This window comes from Liolophura sinensis, chromosome 7 (genome assembly GCF_032854445.1).
Source record: "Liolophura sinensis isolate JHLJ2023 chromosome 7, CUHK_Ljap_v2, whole genome shotgun sequence".
Taxonomy (NCBI): Eukaryota; Metazoa; Mollusca; class Polyplacophora; order Chitonida; family Chitonidae; genus Liolophura; species Liolophura sinensis.
The window spans coordinates 55,433,952-55,457,685 of NC_088301.1; the positions used below are offsets into that span (position 1 = coordinate 55,433,952).

The 23,734-nt window shown below is 37.3% G+C and overlaps 2 protein-coding genes across 4 annotated transcripts in view; one reads left to right on the forward strand and one right to left on the reverse strand.

Moving 5' to 3' along the window:
• Positions 1-420: 420 nt before the first annotated feature.
• LOC135470595 (proteasome subunit alpha type-5) lies at positions 421-9,804 on the reverse strand. The gene is made up of 9 exons (XM_064749630.1): positions 9,673-9,804; positions 8,427-8,522; positions 8,013-8,139; positions 6,733-6,800; positions 4,287-4,394; positions 3,968-4,026; positions 2,197-2,299; positions 1,442-1,528; positions 421-659 (listed from the first exon to the last, which is right to left on the reverse strand). The coding sequence occupies exons 2-9, from the start codon at positions 8,520-8,522 to the stop codon at positions 582-584; spliced, it is 726 nt and encodes a 241-aa protein (XP_064605700.1). The 5' UTR covers positions 9,673-9,804; the 3' UTR covers positions 421-581.
• A 106-nt stretch (positions 9,805-9,910) lies between these two features.
• The window catches only part of LOC135469618 (synaptophysin-like), a 38,976-nt gene continuing 25,152 nt past the window's right edge, over positions 9,911-23,734 (forward strand). The window contains exons 1-2 of one of the 3 annotated variants that reach the window (XM_064748128.1): positions 9,911-9,993; positions 13,711-13,779. In XM_064748128.1, the coding sequence (XP_064604198.1) occupies positions 9,979-9,993; positions 13,711-13,779 (84 nt within the window). In that variant the 5' untranslated portion in view covers positions 9,911-9,978. Of the gene's footprint in view, positions 9,994-10,233; positions 10,276-13,710; positions 13,780-23,734 lie in introns of those variants that run through there. The other 2 variants (XM_064748126.1, XM_064748127.1) reach the window with 2 other exon arrangements.

The window sequence follows — 23,734 nt, forward strand, 5'->3', positions numbered from 1 at the left end:
AGAGTTGCAGCCACACACGAAATCATTTTTACTTATATACAGTGTAGCATATACAAGGAAAATGGCTATCTCGTTACCACAACCAAAAATGGACAAATGTGACACATCGTCATCAGTGTATCTATGTATCCAGAGGAGGAAATATAAGGAAAAATGGCCTTACCATGACAATCGCAAAAAAGGACAAATGTGAGTCGAGACACATTGTCATCTGTGTATCTATGTATCTACTAAAAAGTAAAACTCTCCGTGGAAAACAACTTCAGATATAGCCCGGACACGAATACGCACAGGCTGATGGATCACTATAACATAACAGACTCTGCCTAATGGCAGGGGTATATAAAAAGTTGACCCCTGAGCGAGGAATCCTTATTTTTTGTGGCCTTATTAGTTAGAATAATGGTTGTAAAACACACTCAACACAAACATTTTGTTTTAGCATGTTTGGAAACATTTCACATTTATTTAACACTTTACACACTTACATTTGTTGATTTTAGTTGACAGTGCATTATCATAAGTTTCCAATTAAAAAAAAAAGAAAGAAAGACAGGACTAAAGAGATGAGGGGATGAGCACTAGATATCTTTGATAACATCCTCCAACTCCTCTTTGCTGAAGACGTGGAATGTTTTCCCTGGAACTATGGTTGCCATCTGAAATAACAGTGACCATGTCTTAAAAACTGAAAGAAGAGAATATCTGGAACTAAAATTTGAATACTTCATTATAAAACACACACAGTTAGCCTGATTTATTTATTTATTTGAATGGTGTTTCATGCCACCCTCGAGAATATTTCAAAGGCTGCCAGAATTATGGTGGAAGGAAACAGGGCAGAGCACTTGGAGAGCATGAGATCATTGGTGAGAGCCTTTAGGGTCACAGTGCCGTTAACCACCTTGGCCTCCCACAGCATGCTTTATTTCTTAACTATAAACAAATAGCAGCACACAATAAGTAATTATATTAAACTTGGGAGCTAGAAGGAAACAAACGTGGTCACAGGCATTCCTAGATGATGTGTAGAGTCTAAAGGATGCAACAGTGCTACAGAAGATACAAATAAAATATGGGGCCATCCTTAAAAAAGCTTGGCATAACCAAATCCTATCAGAAATACATAAGGTAAGTCGGCAGAGAATTTTGTTTCTTCTGGCAAATAACCAAAATTTGGTTTTTGAAGAATTAACATGGAGAGAATCAATGAGAGTAAAAACTGCTACCAAAATCCCAATTTGAGTAGGGTCCTTGTTAACAGGTCTTGTCACTTCCAAAGAACACATTTTTTCTATGCCATATTGGTGATCTGTAATAAATGTAAGACTGGGCACAGGGTCACACAGTCACTGTTAATTGGTTATTTGTTATATCCACCCATGAACAAGAAGATTATGGGTGAGAGACACGCCTTGTGGCACAAGATTGTAATACTAACCTCAACATTCGTGGAGTTCAGTTTTTCTTCCATAACCTGCTTCAATATAGTCAGGGCAGATTTACAAGCTTCTTTGAGAGTCATGGACTGAAAATAAAGTATAGCATTGTTTATATTTCTGTCACTAATATGTATTCTGTGCATAATTTTAAATGATCATGAGAAGCTCAATAGTCTTCTTAGGGAATTTTATTGTGCTTAAAAAACAAAAACAAATGCAAAATAAAATAAAGCACAGAAGCAGTCTAACCCTGAAGATCTGAATGCCTTTTCCGTCATCTTATTAGGGATTATTTATCTAGGCTTTATGTTCCTAGGCTTCATGTTACCATTACAGATATCAACATGGACAAGATTTCCTGGTGTGTGCACAAACAATAAGCTCCTACAACTGCACAGCATGAATCAGTGTATCCATGCAAACTGTCTTTAGAGCATTCAGACACAGATGCACAGGTGGAAAGACAGAAGGATGGAAGAAACCTTGACTAAATACATGTAACTGTTCACTCCCTCTTAAGGAGTGGTATGGATAGCTTAATTATTGTGTGGGCAGTCTAAAAATGGCTACATACCCAATCTTATTTTTATCAGGGACATGACTACCATGACTCTCATGGACTATATTAAAATGGAAATCTGAGGATTACTGCAAAATACAAGGTGAAAAAATAACTTTCAAAATGACCAAATGTATTCAAATTAGGTACATGTGGAGACTGTGGAGACCTGACAGTCTGTCGATTTTTCCTTACCTTGTGGTAGACATCTTGAAGGGCCTGTTGAGCACCTTCAGAACCTGATCCTATGGCTTTGGCTTGGTACTGAATAAATGTCCCAGATGGGTCCATGTGAAATCTGAAAACGAATGTTTTCTGCCATGATTAATTGTGAAACTGCACTGGCAAGTGGCCATGTCCCGAAGTGCTGATATTCTATTCATTTAACTACCAAAAGACTCGGGCACTTTGACAAAAGAAATGACTAGAAAAAGTGCGAATATATGTAACTGGATTCCACCAATTTGCATGTGAGTGGTAATGTATGTGACGACACAAGGTGTGCCCAATTTATTTTCCAGGCATTTGCTTGGCCTAGCACCCTGAAACCTGTGCCTTTAGTCTTTTGCTGTATCGCTCCCACATACCAGATGTTCCACCATCCTGTTTTCATGACGATGTTACTTTCCATTACATTCCTAATGAAAGCGATTGTGACCATATGGCATCACAGAAACACTGACAGTTCGGAAAGGTCTATAAATCTATGTGTTAGTACGCTCTGCTACAAAACTATGTTTCCTTCAATATCAATTAAATGTAAACAGCAAGTAAAGTGATAAAAAAAGAAATAGCATGTAAGGTGGTCACATTAGACTACAGCCTTCTCAAAATCTATAATCTACACTGACTGTGTGAAAATGCAATGAATATTACTTAGTGTAATTCTTTAACCTTTTCACATGTTTGCAAGATGTTTATTTAAGCATATTCTGGGGGCATTATTCTGTGAAGACTAATAATATTATACTTTTTGTGAGGTCCTGAAATTGGCCAACCCAACCAGTGTAGTCTTAAATAAGAATATTAGCGTTATTTGGGATTACACTTTCTGAATAAAGCACATATTCTAGTGCTGAAAATTGGCTGAGACCACTGAAGGTTTTGAGTGAGTGAGTGAGTGAGTGAGTGAGTGCTTGGGGTTTAACATCATATTTAACAAGCCATTATACTGATACAGGTCAACCAGTTGATGCCTTCATGCTGAACGTCAAGCGATGAAGTTACAACTTCCCCTTTTAAGGTCTTAGGTTCTGCTGGTTTTGAATAAGCGACCCCAGAGTCAGACACCAATTCGCCATAAATACATGTCAACCGTCTAGACCACTCGACCAACAGGCCTTCCACAAAAATAGAAGGTACTTGACTGGTAGACTTTACCACAAACATGCACTACCCCTATGATGAAAATGACATCAGCTCCTTAGGTGAATATATCAGACAGGTATAGATGTCATTTAGAAAGTGGATTTTAAGTAACAGTATTATCGTTATTAGGGATAATGCAAGTTCACCATAAAGTCTACCGGTCAACTACCTCCTATTTTTGTTGGAGGCATGTGGGTAGAATGGTATTGACTGTTGACAGGTATTGCTGGCGAATTGGTGCCTGACTCTGAGGTCGCTGGTTCGAAACCCACAGTGGTGTCTGCCAATTTTGAGCACTAGAATCTGCGCTATATTCACAAAGTGTAATCCCTAATACGATAATTCTGTTACCTTAAATCCACTTTCTAAATGACAAAGCCAATGTAGTCTTGTGTCCAAAATCAAATTAAAAATGTGAATAAATGGGACTGAAACTTGTTCTTTCATTTGTGAAAAGGTTGAAGCAACTGGGTATCACTCTTTCAGAACAGAATACAATAATCAACATCACATTGTTCTTCTTTTAGTAAATTTAAGATCTCAAACTGAAGAAATTTGGGAAATTCACGTGTGGAAAAAAAATATGAAACACACTTACAACTGTGGACCATTAATATCTATTCCAGCAAAGAGAAGGGCTACTCCAAATGGTCGACTCTACAAGAAAATAAAATTAAAAACACCTCAGCAGTGTAATAATGAATTTATTAGAATTATATTTATGATGGATCCTTCCTTTAAATATTGTTATTAAGTATTTTAGAAATTTATAGTACAAAGCATGTTGTGGAAGTTTAGATTTCGTCCCATATACATGTACTACCATGTTAAACTGAGTAAGTTTGAAATTCACATAAAATATATATAGCACAGGTACATGATACTGTAAACAAATGAAAAAAATCTGTAGAGATTACCATAGCGCCTGGATCTGCATCATCATCACCAAATGCCAAAGCCAGGTTACTGACTGACTGTGTGACACTTTCTACACTCATCTTCTCATTGTAGGTAAACCAGTGATTCTGAAACAGTCCAAGAAAAAGCAGAAACGTAACAGTCAAAAAAGACGGTGCCTAGGTAAACCACACAAATCCCCTCTCTGATTATTTAGTACCAAATGCGATACCCGTACATTTTATACTATAGCAGATCTTAGACTTTGATCAATCCATGCAACACACCTTAAATTATTATGTATTAGATGTTAATGTGCATAGTTTTACTTGAACAGATTGTCTAGGTAATTAACATGCGCATAAACAGCTGAATTTATGACATTCCCATCTTTGCAAGTTTAATGAGTTTTGCACCAATTTTTAAAGATATTCAGAGCAGAAGATCAGAGTGAATGAACCTGAGTGTGCGTGAAGAAGATTAACTCATTAAAGGAGTAAATCTTCAGGAGTTACAATATCGCCTTGTTTGTATGTTTGATACTACTTCCACCCATAGAAGAAAACACCCTTTTTTTTTTTTTTTTTTTGATTGGTGTTTTATGCCGTACTCAAGAATATTTCACTTATACGACTGCGGCCAGCATTATGGTGGGTGGAAACCGGGCACAGCTCGGGGGAAACCCACGACCATCCGCAAGTTGCTGGCAGACCTTCCCACGTACGGCCGGAGAGGAAGCCAGCATGAGCTGAACTTGAACTCACAGCAACCGCATTGGTGAGAGGCTGCTGGGTCATTACGCTGCACTAGCGCGCTAACCGACTGAGCCACGGAGGCCCCAGAAAACACCCTTAACAGCATTTCCACTAAGTTTCTTGTTAAGGTACATGTAATTGCTATCTGTCAAATCTTTCTGGGCATCTTTCGTTACCATCATTTTTACTGTCATTTTTTGCACTTGCTATCTGTAACGTCTGTAGCAGCATTTGTTGTGCAGCGTGCCATTTAAAATTTGTTAATCACAATCATTTAATTTTGCCGATAATTCCACTTCAATCTAGGTGCCCCTCTGAAATCTCGTCATGTCAGGAAAGAAAACAATGTGTTATTGCAGAAATGAGAACAACATGGTGGCGTCTGGTCGAAGTTGAGCGGTAATTTTGGCAAACAAAGGTAAATAAGGGATATGTTGGGATTTTCGTGGATAATTTAGAGTTAGGGATTGCTGATGTACACATTTTTTTGCCAAAGAAGTGCAATTCTGGCACATAGAGCTATGAAAAGACCCTAAGTATTTTAATTTTTTTTTTGTCAAAGTTTGCAGCCCACCGGCCGTACATGACTGAAATGACACTGTAACTCTCCGTCAATCAGCATCTCAGTAGGAGAGATAAATACGGCTGTTGTAAGTAGAGTGTAAATATAGTGATCCAGATTCAATTAAGTGTTTTTTTTAAAATATTTGTGATCCAAAACGAACTTGTTCCTACTGTGACTCATTTTTGTTGTGCTGTTGGTGGCAGTTGCTGGCGCCAGTTATGGGCGTATTTGTACCACTTATCCAATTTTCCATATTTGTCCAGTGTTTTTCACCCTGAAGATGGGATCACAAGACGGCCTCGCCCTTCTTGACGATATGAATGTCCTTCTTACACACGCCGCATATGAATGTCCTTCTTACACTTGCCTTAATTTTTCTGCGTGTTTGCACAGCCAGTCTTTATATTTAGGATTAGTGAGCCAGTTGTAATTGAAGACACACACCATTATCACTACACAGCAGTAAGCCATGCAGGCCAGACATATATTTCCTTGCAGACGACACAACTGAACAACGCCTAAAAAACATTTCCGCAGACATGTGCGCACATGCTCTCAAACGTTCATACCCTTGATCGGAGATCTTCGTAATTGACCGTTCAGTTTAGATAGATGACTGAGACGAATAAGCGAGTACGAATGTTAATTTTCAAGACCTTTTCAAGGTAGCATTTAATTTTTCAAGGGAATTCAAGGCCTTCATTTTTTTTTATTTGTTTTCAAGGCTTTCAAGATTTTCAAGGTAGGGTGCGAACCCTGTGCATGGATCAAGCTGGTTTTCAAACTTGATTCGAGGGGCTACAAAATGAATTGGCACATAAAATCTGATCAAAATGGGACCGTATTTACAACAGTTATGCAAAACAATGTCAACATAAAGCGAGCTGGCTTCCAAACTTGATCTTAGGTTCCGCAAAGTCAACCTGCACACACACTTTCATCAAAATCAGACAATTTTTTTTGTAGAGTTATAGCTTGGAAACCAAAGTGTGACAAACAGACCCTAACGAATATCCCTTGGCATGTCGTGAAATCATGATGGCCATGGGATAATCTGTTACACTAAACACAAATGCCACTTAAGCTTGCATCTGTGTTTTTGGTAACGAAGACAAAGGACAATGGTCACTGATCATAACTTTTTACCTGTGCTTCTACACGTGCCCTGTCAATCATTGTCCTGGAGTCTGCAATCAAACCGCTCATGGCACAACCTACAGAAACAAACACACGTCATTTAAAATCACTGGCAAGAAGACACCTTCATACCACACTATGTCATGGACTATGCTGATTTTATTTTCAGCAGGGTTTGAAATTCCACGTGTCTACCTCTCGATGACATGCCAAAAAATAAACTTCTCCCTGGCGACAAGTAAACCACGTCTGAGCAAATGAGTATAATAAATCATAAATCGTGCACTTTACATTGATAGGCAGTGACTAAACCTTCTGTTTGGGGAATTCAGTATTTTGCATGTTCCTAACGTGACAATAACTCAGGCATTCCCAAAAGGCTGAAGATGTCCAACTCCTGAAAGGCCTGACTTGCACACAGTCAGATAAGAAGAAAGTACTGAATATTACATAGTGTGAAACACTTTCCAAGATGCATCAGTTTTAAGATACTGTAGGCTTTAACAAAGGCGCATGTACCACTGCCCGCAGTCGCGGAGGACGCTTATAAAGTGGCCATTCATGATCACAATATTATTGTAATTTTCACCATAAAATAGACACAACAAGGGCTGGAAATGGTCATTCGGGTTACAACTACTAAACCTGCTATTGCTTTGCAAAGTATTGTTCTAATATAGCTCTTAAACATCCACTTTCAACTCTAATATCAAATACTGAAGGTGTCACTTAGACGTCACCTGTTTCTGTCACTTCTTAACGAGAGAAGCTAATGCAATAAAATGCAAGGATTATTACTGTACAAAAGCCACATTTGACACACATGCATACTTCATACTTATACTTTGAATGTACTGGTGAAAAAAAGGATGAAAAACATGATTTTGTAGAGGTAAAATATTTTTATAAAGATTTCAAGCTCTGGAAGTGCTTTAACAAAATTGTAAACATATAAATTGCAACTTAAGTGATTCACACATGCCGGTCTTATCTGCCAGGTAATAATGAATGACTCAAAACACAATTATACTGGATCAACAGGTTAATATGTATGTACAAGTGCATATATACAACTGCAGAGACATAAATTTGCTGATTTTTTTTTATTGAAAGCACATATCAGTAAGAAGGCCTTTACAGAATGAAACATGGATGTAATTAATAGCCTGCATGTGCTTAAAGTAAATCAAAGTATAATATTAATATTTATTTATGAGAAAAATTAACACACTCAAGAGCATTGGCTATAATTTAATAATGAAGACAATTTCAAATTCTTTCAACTTTACCAATATGGCTGTCCACTTCCATGATCTTTTCAATGCTGGATGGCTCTATTAATGGAGAAGTAACTCTCTTTTCCACAGCCAGTACAACACCTTCACTGGTTTGTATTCCAATAGCCGTGGACCCCAACTACAATGGCAAAAAGCTCAAGTTGCTACATCTGCTATTCCAGAGGCATAAAATCAAAACTGAAACAACAGATTTTAAAGGTGCAACATCTTGATTAATATGAACATCTTTTCACCGATTCTCCAAGCATTGTTGAGAAATTCAGAACACATAAAAAGTAAGGGTATTTATTGAGACTGACATATTCACTGAACATTGACCTCATTGGTAATTAACACAATGTTTGCTTTTTTGTCACATGTTGCGAATATTTATACAAATCAAATATCTGTAATAGTGACACACACCTTGATGGCCTCTATTGCATATTCTACTTGGAAAAGTCTCCCTTCTGGTGAAAAAGTGTTGACCCCTCTGTCATATTCTGATCTTGTGAGAAACATCTACAGACAGAATAAGAAAAAAAATGCCATTAGGAGACAACCACAACTTGCAAATGGGACAGGCCAGCTTAGCAGTTCTCCACCGTCTGCTCTGAGTCTTAGAAATAAAGACGATCACACTTTAAATTAGAATAACTCCCCTGGCTATCCTTAACAGTTTAGCCCTACCAAGTTAAAGTTCATAACTGAGAATGCATACGTGTAGCAGCACTCAGAGCATAACTTGAATGCAGCCTTCCAAGTGATTTAATGTGACCTCACCTTCCACTAGATTAAGGGTAACAAAACGGTAGGGTTAGACTGCTAAAGAGACATAGACAAGAAAAAATTGTGTTGCTATTTTAAGTCATCTACATAAAGTTGAGACTTTCAGATGCCTACTCTCATGTATCTAACTTTGAGTGAATAATTGAATAAATGAATGTTCAGTTTCATGCTGGATTTCCAATCACTCATCAACTTACTCATGTCGCTATACATGTATATAGAAACATGGCCGAAGATTGACTTTTTGGACTGGGTTACCTCCCTTGTAGTGTAGACAGCGGAAAGATGTTCAGTGAACTTCAAATGTCAGACACAGGTCTTTACAAATACTTTATAATACATTATCAACAAAGAGGAAGGTTTGCTGGGTGTGTAATTTTTATGCTGCCTCATCTGCATGTTATCTCGCTGGGCAGACAATCTAGATCAGTGACGTACCCATTTAATTCTTTTGAAATTTTTCAGAAAATATAGGCACAAGACACTTAGTTAGGAGTCAAATGTCATTCAATTTTGTATTTAGCTGAAACCATTAATTCTGAATTTCTTTGTCCCTTTATATACGGACTTCGCGCTTTGATTAAAAATAAAACTTTAGAGGAGTCTACCAAATGGTATTAGACCATTCGACTCTGACGAGCGCTTTTCGTCAGAGTCGAAAAACACGATTTCGACAAGATGATTTTATTCGCATACCCAGACTATGCTTTGCAAGGACGTTTTCATTTTGACGTTTGTGTTCACAGCGTATACCACAATACTATTACTCAGTGTTCAGTTTTCGAGGGCATCTTCGTGACTCAGCAATTGATATAAGAGACTAAATAGAGTGATTGGAGTGATTTTCTGTCTTAAAAGCACAAAAGCTGCAATGCATAATTACCTTTGATGATTTAGGCAAGTGTTGAACTTGTGGTCGTTGACGTGTATTCACAAATTACAGATTTTGAGAACTCTCCGTTCTCCACTAGATTTCCAGCATAAATACAAACGTGCGTGATTTGTTCGCCTCAGGTCAACGATCGAAATATTTGATTGGTCGTAATTAAATTTTCTCGAATTTTCTACACAGCTATTTTAATATGGCTCCAATTTTTGGATTGAATTAATTTTGCTTTTTTATTTTGAACATATCTATCAGTAATGTGTGCGGAGCGCCACATCTTTGCTTACCGAACTACCGGCAAAAATGGATGCAGCACAGGTGTGTAAAACATTGTCGTTATTTTACTGTCCACACTCTGTTTGTGACATATTCACATTTTCGGGAGTATGGCATTTACTTCTCTCCTCTATGCTCTTGCATGCGGTGTCAAATATTTTGGACACTTTGTCAATTTGTGATTATTACGCGGAAGTTTACAGAGGCGCAGCCCGAACATAAATTTGATGATGAGTCAATGTCGTATGGATCCGTTAAGTCGTAATAACACGATGTAAACAATTAGCTGGGAGGGCATCTCGCACATTAACTCTCCAACATATGGTATAATTTTCCCGAGATTATTGGATTTTTAGGATGTTACTGTGCTTGAAGTTTCTGTTAATAGGTTAATTTATCATTTTTGAGAATGTTTGTTGAACATTTTTTATAAACCCTTTCATGTAAGAAAATATTTTGGTAGGGGGATGGGGAAAGGGTATGTTCCGAAGCAACAATCATGCCCCAACGTCACAATCATGCATCTGAATAGCATGTCCTCACAAATTTGCATATTTGTGCTTCTCATATTTATAATCATTGTTATAATGAGTTAATCAGTAATACTGAAACAAAATGGTAATGTTGTACATACAACAATTACTGCAAACTTGTGCTTCCTTTGCGGTAATGGCATACAAATTGCACACTCCATGATCATTTGAAGGTCTTGAATATTTGTTGTAGTTAAAACTGTTATTTGTTTAGTGACGGAGGAATTTTTACAAATAATATGCCCTCAAAACTAAAATATTTCCAAATGCTGTATCCTGAATCGTGAGAGTACAGCTGCATTAATGACTATTCAAGAAAGTTTTCGTACAAACTATTGCAAAAGGTGAATTTAGGTATCACACATGTGAATAGACTTAATGTACATGGGAGTTTGGAACTTCTTGTCATCTTTTTTGACATTTTGAGGATTATCAATGGATTCAGCTATGTGGACATCTGTGTGGACTATTTGAAAAGATATTCACTAGGAATTACTAGTGAATTTGTATCTTTAAAAGGAACATAAATTCCCACTTAAAACCCTGTAAACTTATATATTTTTTGTTCATAATCAATATTAACTTTTTCCTTTATTTTTTACATCTGTTATGTTGAGAAGTTTACAAGTATGCAATGCTGTTTGGAGGACTTGGTCATTTTACAGTACATTATTAACATAGGTTTACTGGTACAAGATGATTAAAACCATGTGGAGGAATACCAGAACTGTGCATACATGTAGGTTGTACTTCCTCTGCATATTACATGTATAATGGACACTACTAATGGAATTGCTCTCACTCTTTGTGGGACCTTGGTGTCAATAAGCAGCTGACAACGATCATTTGAAGACCACTTGTCTTGAACCAACATGGGGTGCGTATCTGCTTGTCGCACACATGTTGAAAAGTTTGTTGAAAAAATGTTGAAAAATTGGATGGGTTACCCCTCTAGAACTCCTGCCTTCAGATTATCAGCTCTCAACCAATGTGGTCATAGCCTATTAATGCTCATAATGCCTAATAATGATACTCGATCATAACTTTTAGTTCTGATTGGTCATGTGAAAAAAGTTCTTGGCTGTGAAACAGGCATTGAGAGCTGCAATTTTGCATTCTTAGCAACATCACAAAAAGTGACATTAGCAGGATGCAACCCTTCATTGTGTGTCACATCTATTCATGGTAAAGTCACATATCCGACTTGCCTTGCACCAGAAAAGGGACTGGGGGCACAGGTTTAGCCAGGGGGCTTCTCAGTGTCTTTGAGATGCCCTATTCTGACAAAATTAACATGGGAAACTGGAAAGATAGGGAAAATAGGGGAAAATTGGAAATGAGATCTAAATTCTGGCTAAATCTATGACCAGGGGCTTCCAATGAGTTCAAGAAATGGAAAAATGCTGTGAAAACCATTTGCCGTGTCAAATGTCCTCAAAATACAAATTCGTAAAAAGTAAGAAATCATGTTACGGTAGCATACATCAGAATAGAATATTTAACATAAACTGACGGCCAAAAGAAACTTTGCAAAGAGTTCAAATCAATTTATTTTGCCAAAGCAAAAAGCAGGATGACTGAAGATTAATAATATAAATAAATAAATAAATAAATAACTTTAGATATTGAGTAAGAACGGACAAAGCAGCCCTCAAATTTGAAAGGTGAAGAAAAAGAGCAGGGGTAGAAAAATAGCCATTCCATCTTGGTTAACAATGGGCAGAGTATACAGAAAGTTAATTATTTTTAAAATCAGTCAATATCAAAACCAATCAATATCGCGTGTGGCCACCCCTTGCTTCAATGCATGCAAAAACTCTATGACGCATAGAAAAAGTCAGTCGTCTGATGAGATGACATGGGATTTGTTGCCATTCATCTCATGAATGCCATTTCTTGTCGGTTGGCTGCAAGGACTGGCCGTTGTCTTACTCAATGACCCATGGTATCCCAAAAGTATTCTATCGGGGACATATCTGGGGAACGTGCAGGCCGCGGCAAGACGTTGACGTTGTCAGCATCCAGGAAGTTGTGCACAACTCAAGCTGTATGGTGTCTGGTGGTGTCATGCTGGTACAGGACACCACATGGCTCCTGTTGAAGGAATGGCAGTACAACAGGACATAGAATTTCATCCACGTAATGTTGAGCTGTTAGGTGCCCGTAGATGATGACCAGTGGTGTCTGTTCCTCTCCACAAATCCCACCTCACACCATCATGCTGCCGCCACCAGACGGTACCACCTCCTGGACGCATGATGCAGCCATTCGTTCACCTCTTCGATGGTAAACTCGCTGTCTGCCGTCAGCTCAAAAGAGGCAGAAGTGGCTTTCAGCCGTGAAAAGAACACATTGCCAATCAAGTCGCTGCCAACTGTATAATTCGAACCCATTGCAACCTCTGGGGACGATGTTTAGTTGTCTGATGATGACGTCACCATCAGGAAGCGGATCCTCAGGTGTAAGGTGCGCGGGTACCTGTCTTCTCTGGGCGTAGTTACCCTAGGCTTGCGTGTTCTTGGCCTTTCCGATGTCTGCCCTGCCTGTCTGTAACGTTGTATCAAGTTTGTCACGGTTGCACGAGAGCAGCCTTTGGTGGTGTACAATATTTTCCTGCAATAATTTGGTATTAATTTGCTGAAAAGGCTGGTTAAATTTAACTGACGGAGTTGTAGTTTCTTTTGGCCATCAGTTTACAATGACTCATTTGCAGACATTAATGCACATACTCTACCTTTCTCTGTTTTTACAACACAGACTGGAGGAGAGAGTTATACTTTTCCAACTAAATCCGAGATTATTACGTGCCCATGTGTGGTTTGCGACTGCAGCAGCACAATTCAGGATACTGCTGAGTTCAAAAACATTGGCAGATGGTCCAACTTTGATGGCTTTTTTTTAAATGAAACTAGTTAACATAATATTTTTGTAAGTGCAGTTTACAGACTAATGTAGAATAAATATTGTGTCTAGGTAACATTTAGTGTGAAAAAAATGTTGTTGGGATTCTCCTTTAAAGTCTGAACTGCAAGTGTTGTGATAGTGAACGGAAGTTTGTTTTGTGCCGGCTCATCATTCTCAATGGGCTAGGCTCTAACTGAGCCTCATTGATCAGGTGTTTATTACGGTATCTGTCTTCCTGCGTTTGTGCTATTTGGGCACAGCCTACCGCATGGTTAATTTATTCTGCACAATACTCCTGTTATTTCCTGTTTTGCATTTCCAGAACATGGTTACCTCAATGAGTCTTGGTGTGTTGAAGGAGCCCAGAGGGTTCATCAGAATTCTGCAAGTGGTGAGTTTTAAATAACTTGATTTTGTATCTATCTTCTTTTTATATGCATATGAGAAATGGAAAATGGTTTCATAGTTATTTTTTGTTTTAAAACCAGTCTTCTTGTGCAAATAATGTATATGTACATTTGCAGATCACATTTATATGTTTTTAATTGCCTGAAAGATGCAATACTTAATAGTGTGCTTTTGTACATTCCATTGACATGGTATGTAGATTTGCAGTGTAAAGGCTTCCCTCCATTTAAGTAAGCATATTCATGTACATGTAGGTGAACAGTCACTGAACCTGAACGCAAATCCATTTGAAAGTGAACATGTGTCTCATGCACCTGCTGTGACATGCATCTGCTATTTTACAGCATGAATATGTTATGACAGACATATGCCAGCTATTTTGTATTTGGATGGATTGGGTACTAACATGTTTCACGAATGAAGGGTGAATACCCTACCAATATGCAAATGATGCTCTGACAAAAAAAAAGCAGGAAGAAAACGAAAAGTTAAGTAGTGGAGTACAGTACACCTCATACAAGTCTGCCAAAAGGATCTCAGCTGTGCAGTTATTGCATTTCAGTAACATACTGTAAATATTGCTGGATAAAAGTATCAATGTTTTGTGGATGTTTTATGTTTATTTGAATGTGTGTGAAGGCTACTAAGGTACATGTAATGTGAAAATGTTGGAAAGGGGCATAACTCTGAGCAGTTAAAGCCAACATCATCCATTTCCCAAGATGTTCCTTGATCACATCCGTTCAGTTTGTTTTGGACAGATATATAGATGGATGCATGAGGATGTGACATGGTCACTTCATTTAATTTGTGTGAAGCATTTTGTGCAATTTTATAATATGCTAAATAACGATTTCAAGAGTGTTGCATGTTCATGCTGGTTTAGGTGAGATAATGTGGGGGCTCTCACAGACTAACAAGCAAAAGCTGTACCCCTCTCAGTGAAGCTATGTTACAAACTTATAAGGAAGTTCTTTTAGCCAATGAAAAGGTAAGTCTTTATGCACACATCATTGGTTGTGCAAATAACTTACATGGGGCTCTGTGAGGCTGTGTTAAACATGGAGAGCAAGGTGAACACGGAAATCTATCATGAGTTTATGTGTTCCAGCCAGACATGGTCTCCTTCTATCATTTTCATCCTTGGTGATAATATGTGATTCATGGTACTCATGGGACCATTCGTATAGTCCTTTGTTTGAGTGAGTGAGTGCTTGGGGCTTAATGTCATACTTAACAATTTTTCATATGATGTTAAAGGAGTCCTTAGAATTGTTGCAGGATGGATTTCCACTGCTCTTTTATCTAGTGCTGCTTCACTCAGATAACTTACCGAAGGCAAGTAAGCCATTATACTGATACGGGTCAATCAGTCATTACACTATCCCCTTCACGCTGAACGTCAAGCGAGAAAGTTACAACTTCCACTTTTAAGGTCTTAGGTGTGACTTGACCCAGGATTGACCCTTGATCTACCGCATCCTGAAGCAGAGGGGGTGTTCTAGAAAAGTAGGATGGGATCTCAATCCTTCCCCTTTCTGACAGTTATCGCTGTTGTAGAAGTGAGAGCAACAAATGACCAAACTCTGACGAGGCCTGCGGTACATGTATATATGTAATTACAGCACATGAAAGTAATCTGTATGTATGATGAGAGAAATAAAGAAGCATGTTTTTAAGCTAATATGTCCAATTCATCATGACCTAATGGTACAGTACAGTGTTGGAAGGGTAAACATTTTAGTTATTACAGAAAAATATTTTGTATTGTATAATGTCCTGAAATCTGAGAAAATGGAATTCAACATTGGAGATATGGCAACTTAGAGTAGCCAAGGGGTAGAAGCTGTCATGAACTTGGCCAGTCACTAGCATTGAAAGCATCACGTGATATTTTGGCTGTGGTGTCAAAACCCTTGTTATTGTTAGTGTGGCTGCTTGTCGTGGATAGGCAGACATGGGTGGAATGGATCAAACTTTGAGCTTATTTTAAAGAATTAGTGTCCAGATCTGTTTCTTTTCCTTGAAGCGATAACCCTCTATGTATTGCATCAATGTGGTGATAAAATTTAAAAAAAAAAGGTGCTTTGTCATTCAGTTAACCAAAGAAACCACAGCAAATCTAAAGTTTTTCAGGAAAATGGATTATTGCTCTGTAAACAGTTGTGAAAACAGATCAGTGAAGAACCTTTCTTAGTCTTCACTTCTTCAAGTTTTGAGATGATTTGGGGCTCATGAAGATGTGGATTGCACAAAAAGATAGTTTTGTACATGCATATAAATTTTCAGTGCAATCTGATCAGTGGTTCTGGAGAAGAAATTTTTTTACATTTCCATACTGCTCCATTATGGCCGAAAAGTGGGTCAAAGGTGGGTAAAGTTTTATGTTTCAGCAGGTAGCCGAAGTTACCGATTTGGTAATGGACATGTGTAGAGCAAGTTAACAGCTGTGACACGCAGTTTTCTCGCAAAAAAAAAAAGATACAGTTGTCAGAGAAAAAGAAAAATAATCTGAGCTAATAACTAGAACTGCAAAGCAGTTTTGGCCTGGGGCCACGTTGTCTGTTGATGTAGTTATCGTTTTACGTCATCGAAACGCCGCCCTTCTCAGTGTTTGGTGCCCTGGCTGCCCCCTCTTGTAAATGAAAAAATCTCCTGCATGCCAGCGACAAAAATTTTCTGGTATCTTGTTGCAGCTTGCATATTAATATATTATTGAACCAAAGTCATTTTAGAAGTCAGCAGCCAGATTACTTAAATGAAATATTTTGGTTCAAGTAGTAATCCATACATTTCTTGGAATTAAGAACGACTACTTGTGCTTATATTATTGCTACAGTAATTTTTCTGACACGGTGAGCTGGCAACAAAATCACCTTGGGACAGCCATTGCCTGAAGATTAGAAGATTTCGTTGCACAATTTTTTCCAATCCATTAGTGAAGACAGATTTATACAGCAAATGTCGTCCCAACAGGGAAGGATCTGTTTCAGTTGATAAGGCCCTGTCATTTTCAGTACATTCTCTAATGTCTACAGGCAAAAGTGCTATACATGTACAAATGAACAGCCCATAAGAGAAGTACCCTAGTTCCTAGAGAGGAAACTTGTTTGTTATGGGAGATAACTCTTTAGAGCATATTACTTGGTTTCTCAGCGGAGGATAAGGGAGCTTTTTTCTTTGTATGTATGTGCAGATGTTGGGCATCTGATTTGTACTCATGCTTTATGTAATGTTATATGATGTTCACAATCAAGCCAAAAGTGTGTTTTTATGAAATGTTTGCTCTACTGACAATTAAGATTCTGTCTCACTGGGACTCCGTTTTGGTTACTTGTGCCATGGAAGTTTTGACATCCCTGTTATGAGAAAATATAATTACAGTTTAATGAGATTTCATAGAGTAGATGAATGTGTTCATTGACAGTTCACTGGTGTATTAGGCCAGGTAACAGGCGACAGAATCTGAAATGTCAAATTTGGAGCAGTATATTTAATCAGTGAGCCCTATCAGTCAAGATAGCTTCCATGTGAAAAGCCCTTTTCAGACATTTCGGCGCAGTTCCATGTATTTTCTCTTTTCCAGGAAATTAAAATATAAGGCCTGTCAAAAATATTACGTCTGAGCTGTCAACCTTATACGGAATCTAGAAAAAAAAAAAAAGTTGGCAGATTTCATATGTGTAGTGTATCTGTTGGTCGCTGGCTTGTCATGCTTGTATGGAAAGGTTCAGCCCAGGCTACTTTACGTCGCTTTACCAGTACGTGATACATTTAACTGATTTTCAAAGTTGCACCAGAGCGAAAAATGTGGTGTTGATTGATGGGAAATATATTTTTCAGACATTTAGACTTCATCCAATATATGTTGCTTTCAAAAAAATCCTTCCTACCAATAATAAGAGGGACTTGGTTTGCAGATGCACAATGTTGGGAAAGGACTATGAGGCCATACTCAGTTAATTGTGTGTTTCTTGTTTCTTACACTTGTGCAAACCTTATACTAGACACATCACGTACAGCCAGTAACCATTGGATTTCTGTGTAGGTACACTGCCTCATATGTTTGTCAGCAAATTGTTTGTGTGAATAGGTAGAGGGTGAATGACAAGAAACACATCAGAGAAACACAGCCTAAGTGTTGGTAGGCTCGTCTATTTGTATTGTGTGCCTACCTTTACACCGGAATATGCACAAAAAGTGATAATCTGAACCGGAACGTTAGAACCCACCTAAGTGTGGGTATAAATGACAGAGCCCTGGCTTTAATGACCAGGTTCGTGTGGCTAAGTTTTAATTATGGTTGAGCGTCGCTGCAGCCTTTGTCCTCCACACCCTATGATATCCATTGATTACCTATTTGTTTGACAGTTCTGTGTGCTGCAGGAAGCCTGTTGTATTGAAAACTATAGGCTAAAGACACAATTTGGTGGGTTTCATTTGCCTTGTTGATTTGACCTGTCGTTTGTGTTTCTGGAATTATTTTATGTCACTGACAGTTAATATGGTATTTTTACAACCACATCTAGCTAATATAGTACTGTTACGACTACACCTAGTTAATATGGTATTGTAACAACCACACCTAGTTAATATGGTATTGTAACAACTACTCCTAGTTAGTATGGTATTGTTGATTCTACATCTAGTTAATATAATATAGTTACAACCACATCTAATTAATATGGTATTGTTACAACCATATCTAGTTAATATTGTATTGTTACAACTACATGTACATGTTGTTAATACTGTATTGCTGCAACCACGTCTAGCTAATATAGTATTGTTACAACTACACCTAGTTAATATGGTATTGTAACAACTACTCCTAAGTTAATATGGCATTATTGATTCTACATCTAGTTAATATAATATAGTTACAACCACATCTAATTAATATGGTATTGTTACAACTACATCTAGTCAATATAGTATTGTTACAACTACATGTAGTTAATATAATATTGTTACAACTACATCTAGTCAATATAGTATTGTTACAACTACATCTAGTCAATATAGTATTGTTACAACTACATCTAGTCAATATGGTATTGTTACAACCACATCTAATTGATATAGTATTGTTAAAACCACATCTATTTAATATAGTATTGTTATAACTACATCTAGTCAATATGGTATTGTTACAACTTCATGTAGTTAATATGGTATTGTTACAACCACGTCCAGTTGTACGGTATTGTTTCAACTACATCTAGTAGAAGTGCCTTAAAGAATATTTATTCCGATAATGAATGAATTAGTTGGGTTGAATTTATTTTATGGGTGTTCATTGATCAAGATATCTAGGGTGTACTGTCTGCTAAGGTCATCAGGTGATCTCGTGTGATATTTCCACATACTCCGGTTTCCTCATTAGATTGTGTACTGTTTGACAGCTGTTAAAAACTGTGACTATACTATCTAACCTTTCATTTAGTCATTCTGTGAAAAAATGAAGTGAATAAGCATATATTTGTGTGTGTGTATGCTGTGTTGCTGTTTGTGTGGCTTAGTATCTGGGCATAATCTCAGCCCTGGCTAAAAACATTTTAACATGAGGCAATAGGGCTAGTGAAATAGAAGAAAAAAAAAATTTCTGGCACATAATATCAGGCCTGTGATGCTTGATTTTGTGATTTTCCACACAGAAGTTTTGAAAGTAAGCATTGTATCACAATTTTCTTTTTTAGTTAACATTATTTCGGCTATATTTTATGGTCATCTTAGCCCTTCTGGCCACAAAATGATAAATTGGATCTGATTCCTGGGGTAAAAATGATGGGCAGGTGGTGGCGAGAAACAAGGATCCAAGCAAGTGGTAAAAGAACACCATTGTATCATCTTGTCTTCTCTTTTGGGGGCCTCCGTGGCTCAGTTGGTTAGCGCCCTAGCGCAGCGTAATGACCCTCGAGTTTCTCACCAATGCGGTCGCTGTGAGTTCAAGTCCAGCTGGCTTCCTCTCCAGCCGTACGTGGGAAGGTCTGACAGCAGCCTGCGGATGGTCGTGCGTTTCCCCTGGGCTGTGCCCAGTTTACACCCACCATAATGCTGGCCGCCGTCGTATAAGTGAAATATTCTTGAGTACGGCATAAAACACCAATCAAATAAATAAATAAATAGATCTTCTCTGTTGCTGGAAATAATTTGAACAGTTTTAATGTAACAGGATTATAGATTTTAGTCATTGTTTTTGTACATTGTTAGAGTATGCATGATGACGTGTACAGATATTCAGGTACATGTGTACGTGTACAATGTAGGTGAAATGTGGGCACCTGCCACATGTACATGTACCTATTAAGGTCAAACGAGTCCATTATTAGTCATATACACCTGCTCTATAAAATGACTAAGATCAAAAACATTTTAAATGTAATATTAATTTGAAGGGGGTGGGGAAATTAATGCTTCTCTTTCATGAAAACTGTTTTTTTTAATGAGGTAATTTCGAAGTCTGATCTTGTTAAGACGGGTCTGTAGAGCAAACTAAGCTGTCTGGGGGACTGAAGGGTGTGATCAATACTGATGGCCAGGACCTTTCTCTCCAGCCAATACTGTTGTTGTTGTAACCTACCTGGGACTTCCATGACAACCAGGCATACAAAAGAGATGCTTCATTTTTCAGGTTGAATGAGATAATTGCAATCTCATTTATATATAGGCTTGTCTTATCATGCTGGCCTGAATTATTGATAAATCACAAGCGGTGGCCAGCAGTGCTTTCGATCCTATGTATGGAAGGGCCATTCAGCTTAATGCATAGGCGAAACAAATCCCCAAAAAATGATCACTGCCAGCATCAGGGTCTTCGGCAGATCACATGTATTTTGTGATTTATTTTGTTCAAATTCTTTGAATCCGCTGTCAGTAGCAGCCAGTTTGGAATCTCTCTGCAGTGATGAATGCTTATAGGTTGTAAAATCTTTGACACTTTCAGGCCTTTTATCAGCGGATTGATCCGCTGTTCTATTTTGTTTGTAATATTTCACCTGACAAAATGGAAATAAAGGATCTGCTAGTGACAAGAATTTTGAGTTATTGTCTTGTAGTTTAGCCTTGTTCTTACAGCCGACAGATTTTATGACCGATACCACTCAGTGGATTCTGTGCACTTCTCTGGGAAAAAGAGATCATCTGTATATGTTTACCAGTATCAGTTCCACACATGTGGATATGGCTTCTAGAAATTCAAATGCGATGTGAAAATTTATGACATCCAACATAGGACTAGTGTATTTTTATATTTTTTTTTGTTTGTTTCTAGTTTTCAAATATTTCTTATCTTCAGAATGAACTGGATTACATGAGATCAGAAATTGTGTTCCCAGGGTGCGCACAGTCCTTGGAATTGCTTGAAAAATACACAATTTCATTTTCAAGTACTTGAAAGTCCTTAAAAAAGACGAATACTCCTGGAAACTCCTTGAAAATCTTAGTATGTCACAAACTTAAGTATTGTCTGCTGACTGCCGAGTCTGTATATCGGGAGCTCGCTGAAAATTCTCCTATAATTTGGCAATTTTTTTTATGAAAATAAGTAAAATAATGCTTGAAATCATTTTTGTCAAATAACGAATGAGAATCATGGCATTTTGGGGGATGCCTTTCATCGCCAATTGTAGAAGAAAAAAAAATTATCAAGGGAAATAAGTCAAGGTAGAGTTACGCCTGTAAATGAAGTTACCTCCCATGAAAAATTTAAACTTTTCCACTTTTAAACACATTAAACTTTGTGTGATCCAAAGTAAATTAGATGTTTCAGAATATGTGCCGTTACATAAATGTGTATGCCGTCTGGTTTTCTCCTGTCAGACTGTGTTACTCCAATGTACTGATCATAATGTTGCATTTAAGTAAACTGAATTTACAAATTAATTTCATAACAAATTTTTCTGATAGAGGAAATAACATTTTACTAGGATCATACAGATAGGTAGATAAAAGGATTGATTTTTTTTTGTTTTCAAAAAACACGCTATTATTTTGAGGGCAATTGTTTTAAATGTAACATTTGATAAACTCCAGATATAGCTGGAAGAGACTAAACTGATTCTAGAAGCCACACCAAGGCAGATAAAAAAGAATTACAGAAGGAGACCTACAAGAGTCATGGCTGCTAAGGAAGTATGGCTAAAGAAAAATAGTATTTACTGCAAAATACTGATGAGTGGCTAAAGTGATTGGCAGAAAAAAATACTAATAATACTGACCCAGAGGAAGCCCTGAATAATGATATATGGCATTCATTTTTTTTTTACTGAGCCAAGGCTGGGTCAGAGAATGTGTCGCATTACAGAGGTGAAGGGCAGATATTTCTTGCAAAAGCAAGTGTACTATTCAATATACATGCATGCAAATTAAAGCATGTATGATTCAGACTCGAAATTCAGTCTATAATTTGCACCACGGTATGTGTAAACTAGCCTTGAAAATGACCAAAAAAACTCCTGGAAAACTCTTTGAAAACTCCTTGAATTGCATTTTTATATACCTGTTTGAACCCATGTATAATTCAGACAGGAAGCGTCCCATGGGAAAAAATTGGTTCTTTTTTTAGATATACACATTGTGGATGTTTATCTCTGTTCAGTTTGGAAACATTTATATTTTTCTGTCAATTTTTTCAGTTGTTACAGAGAAAAAATAGAAAGTGTGGAAAATTAAATACTTTGTACCTTGTTATTTACAGTTTTGTTATCTTTTTGAAGATATGCATACATACCGCATACAGTGTATATTCACAAAACTAACTCTTTAAGATTAAACTGTCATGCCTTTTATCTGTGATTAAGAAAGCCAGAGAAAGAAAAGTAATAAATGCATAAATAAAATTGATGTGTCAAAATTATGTTTTGTACAAATTATACTTTTGCCTTTACTCGTAATGATTTCTAGCTGTTAACTCACTGTTAAAATGTTAAGTTTATAGGAACTTCTGTCTTTGTGGATAACAAGCAACATATACATGCATGTAATCATTGATTTTCTGCAGTGATAGCTGTATTCAAGTCAATGTGTCATTGAGGGCTGTATTCAAATATGCAACTTCAGTCGTCAAGGAGCTGTGGTGAAAACTGTTCAAGTATGCAAGCTCATTGGTCAAGGAAAAGAGATTTAGACAAATTCTTGATGTTTAAATACTCATTAAACAATTTGCATTATTTGACATACATTTCTAATGTAGTCTGAGCAATATCAGAAATAAGAAGAAAAAACTTCTAGATCATTGCCTGTTCCTGTTGCCTGTGCTAAAATCTAATTAGAAAAGCAAAACCAATATGGGGGTTTCGAGTTGGAAATCTTTTGTCATGAAAGGTAGAAACGGCCCTACGGTGTCATGTGACTAGTGAAAAATGTTTGGCAACTTTTGTTGAAATTGACTTACTGATCAGATGTCTCACCTTTTCCAGAGGCACAAATGACACCTCTTTCCTTTAGAAACTTCTCAAGATCACAAAGTTTCAGCTTCTGAATTTTCTCTATCATTAGTCCTATCTAAATTATTTTATGAAACTTTTTTCAGAAGCCTGTGTTATAGTTAAGGTGATCAAAAATAGTTGTCTATCATTTTTGACAGTACACATGATAGAGTTGGACTGTTTCTTCCTTTTAGGATAAAAGAGTCTTAACTCGAAACTCCCCTATTGCTCTGTGGTAGCCTTAGGGTTTTTTCCTCCCCATTTCCTCCCCTGATACTGATAAAGACTCAGAATTAGAGTCTAATATCTGGACCTATGAACATTGTATTTCATGGTGTGTGTTCTCTTACGACACACACCCAGTCAACCAAACAGATACCTGTACCGTGTATGTAAAAAAGAAATATTACAATGTTTATTGTCATTGAAGAATATAAAATGAAATGAGCTCTCTCTCTTAATATTGCCTACATGTAGGTGTTCATTTACATTTCAGTTATACATGTACAT